We start from the raw sequence: 2,457 nt of genomic DNA, 5'->3' as shown, positions 1-2,457 counted from the left end.
ATTTTCCTAATATTAAAGAACGTATGTAGAAGAAGATTTTAGTAGTTTTGAAGAACGGGTATAGAAGAAAATGGTTATTTTTTGACTTTCCAAATCTTGAATCACAGGAAAAAAAAAATTATGTATAACAAAGTTTTTAAAATTCAAATATCAGTTAATGTTCTATCAATAAACGACTTAATGTTGGCTAACTGTAAAAAAATTAAAGATTTTCTTACCTTAAATATAGGATTAACTGTTACATCATACATTCGATCAATGTATAATACATGACCGAATGTATGAGTATGTTTGTAAAAAAAAAAAAAAAAAAAGAAAATAAGAAGGAATTTTGTGTAATTATTTTTATTGTTCAGGAGATTTATGTTGTTTACAAGTAAATATATTCAATAAACAATAATATAGCGGTATTTTTGATCGTATACCCTTTTTTAATCTTTTATTCTCTATCAATCAAACTCCAGTACACAATCAAACTCATCCTTTTTTCTTTCTAGCAGACAAATAAATAATTCATAAAAGTAATTCTTTTACGCTTGGGAAAATTTCATTGACTGATTTTTAACCATTCACTGAAACAGTATGATTAATAAACTAATTTGAGCATCATTTCATTTGATTAAAACAGCTCAGCAATATGTGATTCTCATAATCAACTAAAAATTATCAACAATTAGACTAAGCAAAAAAACTGACTAGCATTAATATGTTTTCAAATTTCCAAAGTCAAATGACCAGAATATTTCATTAATTCAAGCTAATTTCATCATCATAGTAATAATAATAACAATAATAATCATCAGCTTGTCACCCCACCATAATAATAATCATAGTTTAGGGGTTAAAAAGGAAAAATCTCACCAACGTCTCTTTGGGAATCCAGCAAACCTTCATAAAACCAAATTTCTGGGTTCACAAAGGGTTGAAAAATAACCCACCGGCTCCCACTCCCCGTCCACCCCCCCCAAAAAAAAAAACCCTAAAACCTAAATCTTCCTCCTCGAAAATCGAACCAAATTGGGCCGGGCTACAAAACCGGTCCGTTCTAAGCCCTAGCATTCTGAAGCAGTGGAACAAATCCATGTGAAACAGCTTCAGCTTCTTTACAAGACTGATCTAAATCAATCTCATCCAACCTTAAAACACCGAATCTCTCTTCATCAATTTCAAGCAACCTCAAGATTTCCGAAAAGAACTCAACTTCACAAGGCAAAACCAACCCGCCGGTGGGCTGAAAGCCGAACTCCTCCTCCGCCTTATCAAGTAGCGAAATGAATATTGGTAGATTCAAAAACCGGGTCGGTATCACGAACCGGCGGCGCTCATTGCCTACATAGACCGCCAAAGAACCGGAAGGTGTACAACGCCGGTTGGGTAGGGCAGAACCGGGTTCGTCGGAATCAGAAGAAGAGTAAGAGAGCACGGAGCGGGAACGAAGGGAGTTGTCTTTCCATCGCTTGACAACTTGCTTGAGGCGGACGATTTGGGTAATAATGTGGACTTTTTTGATGGTAGAGGAAGCCATCGCTGGTTGAGTTGAGCTTCGTGTTCTAGAACAGTGTGCACAAAGAGGGGGATGGGAGAGAGAAAGAGCTTTAGTTAAGAGAGATTTTATAGGAGCGTAGAGAGGAGCAAAATGGGAGCTGAAAACTTTGGGGTGCCTAGAAGACCGGGCGTGGAGTGGTACTGGGTAGGTATCACATATCTGGATCAAATATTAATTACTTATATCTGGTAAAGGAAAATATCGAGAAAATTTCGTGATTCCTCATCTAAGTAAAATTTTTTTTTTTAATTACATAAAAAAAAAGCATTTTAATCATTTTTAAGTCCAATCAAGAGTTACTCTTGTCAGAAAAATAATCTGTACTATTATGTAAAATACTTGCGCATTACTTAAGTGGCATGCTCCATTACTTACTGGAAAATGGACATATATGGGCAGCCGGATCAAACTATTTTCATTAAAATACTCTTTCAATTCATATGTTTCATATAATAGCCATTTCGCTCTTCCTTGCTGCTTGCTTCTTCTTTCTTTTTATTTTCTGTTTGTTTTTCATTAATTTTTTCGTTTTCCTTTTAATATTGCATTTTTTTATTTTTGAAAAATATCAATTATCAAAACAAAAGAGAATGTGGTGGTTCCATTATCCAAATATATGTGCAAAGACAGTTAAGCATTATCTCTAGGTTCCTCCATTAATACCACCAGCTAGGGATGACAATGGACAGTTTGGATCAAATTTAGACTAGTTAAAATGGACTAAAACAATAAATAAATTATTGTTCAATCCGTTCAAAATATAGATAGACTAAGATGGACTAGGTTTAGATGAGCTAAACAATGAGTTATAACTCAATCCATTCAACTTAACTCATCATTGAATAATTTATCATTTTAGTAGAAACTTAGATTGGAATGGTGTTTTTTTTTTATATTTATATTATATTGTT

The 2,457-nt window shown here is 33.6% G+C and overlaps 1 protein-coding gene across 1 annotated transcript; it reads right to left on the bottom strand.

Moving 5' to 3' along the window:
- Positions 1-707: 707 nt before the first annotated feature.
- Positions 708-2,011, bottom strand: LOC107871774 (auxin-responsive protein SAUR19). Its single transcript, XM_016718658.2, has one exon. The coding sequence runs from the start codon at positions 1,523-1,525 to the stop codon at positions 1,046-1,048; it is 480 nt and encodes a 159-aa protein (XP_016574144.1). The 5' UTR covers positions 1,526-2,011; the 3' UTR covers positions 708-1,045.
- Between the last annotated feature and the right edge of the window lie 446 nt (positions 2,012-2,457).

Source organism: Capsicum annuum, chromosome 5 (genome assembly GCF_002878395.1).
Source record: "Capsicum annuum cultivar UCD-10X-F1 chromosome 5, UCD10Xv1.1, whole genome shotgun sequence".
Lineage (NCBI taxonomy): Eukaryota > Viridiplantae > Streptophyta > Magnoliopsida > Solanales > Solanaceae > Capsicum > Capsicum annuum.
The sequence above is the reverse complement of the archived record's forward strand: the minus strand, read 5'-3'. Positions and strand labels throughout refer to the sequence as shown.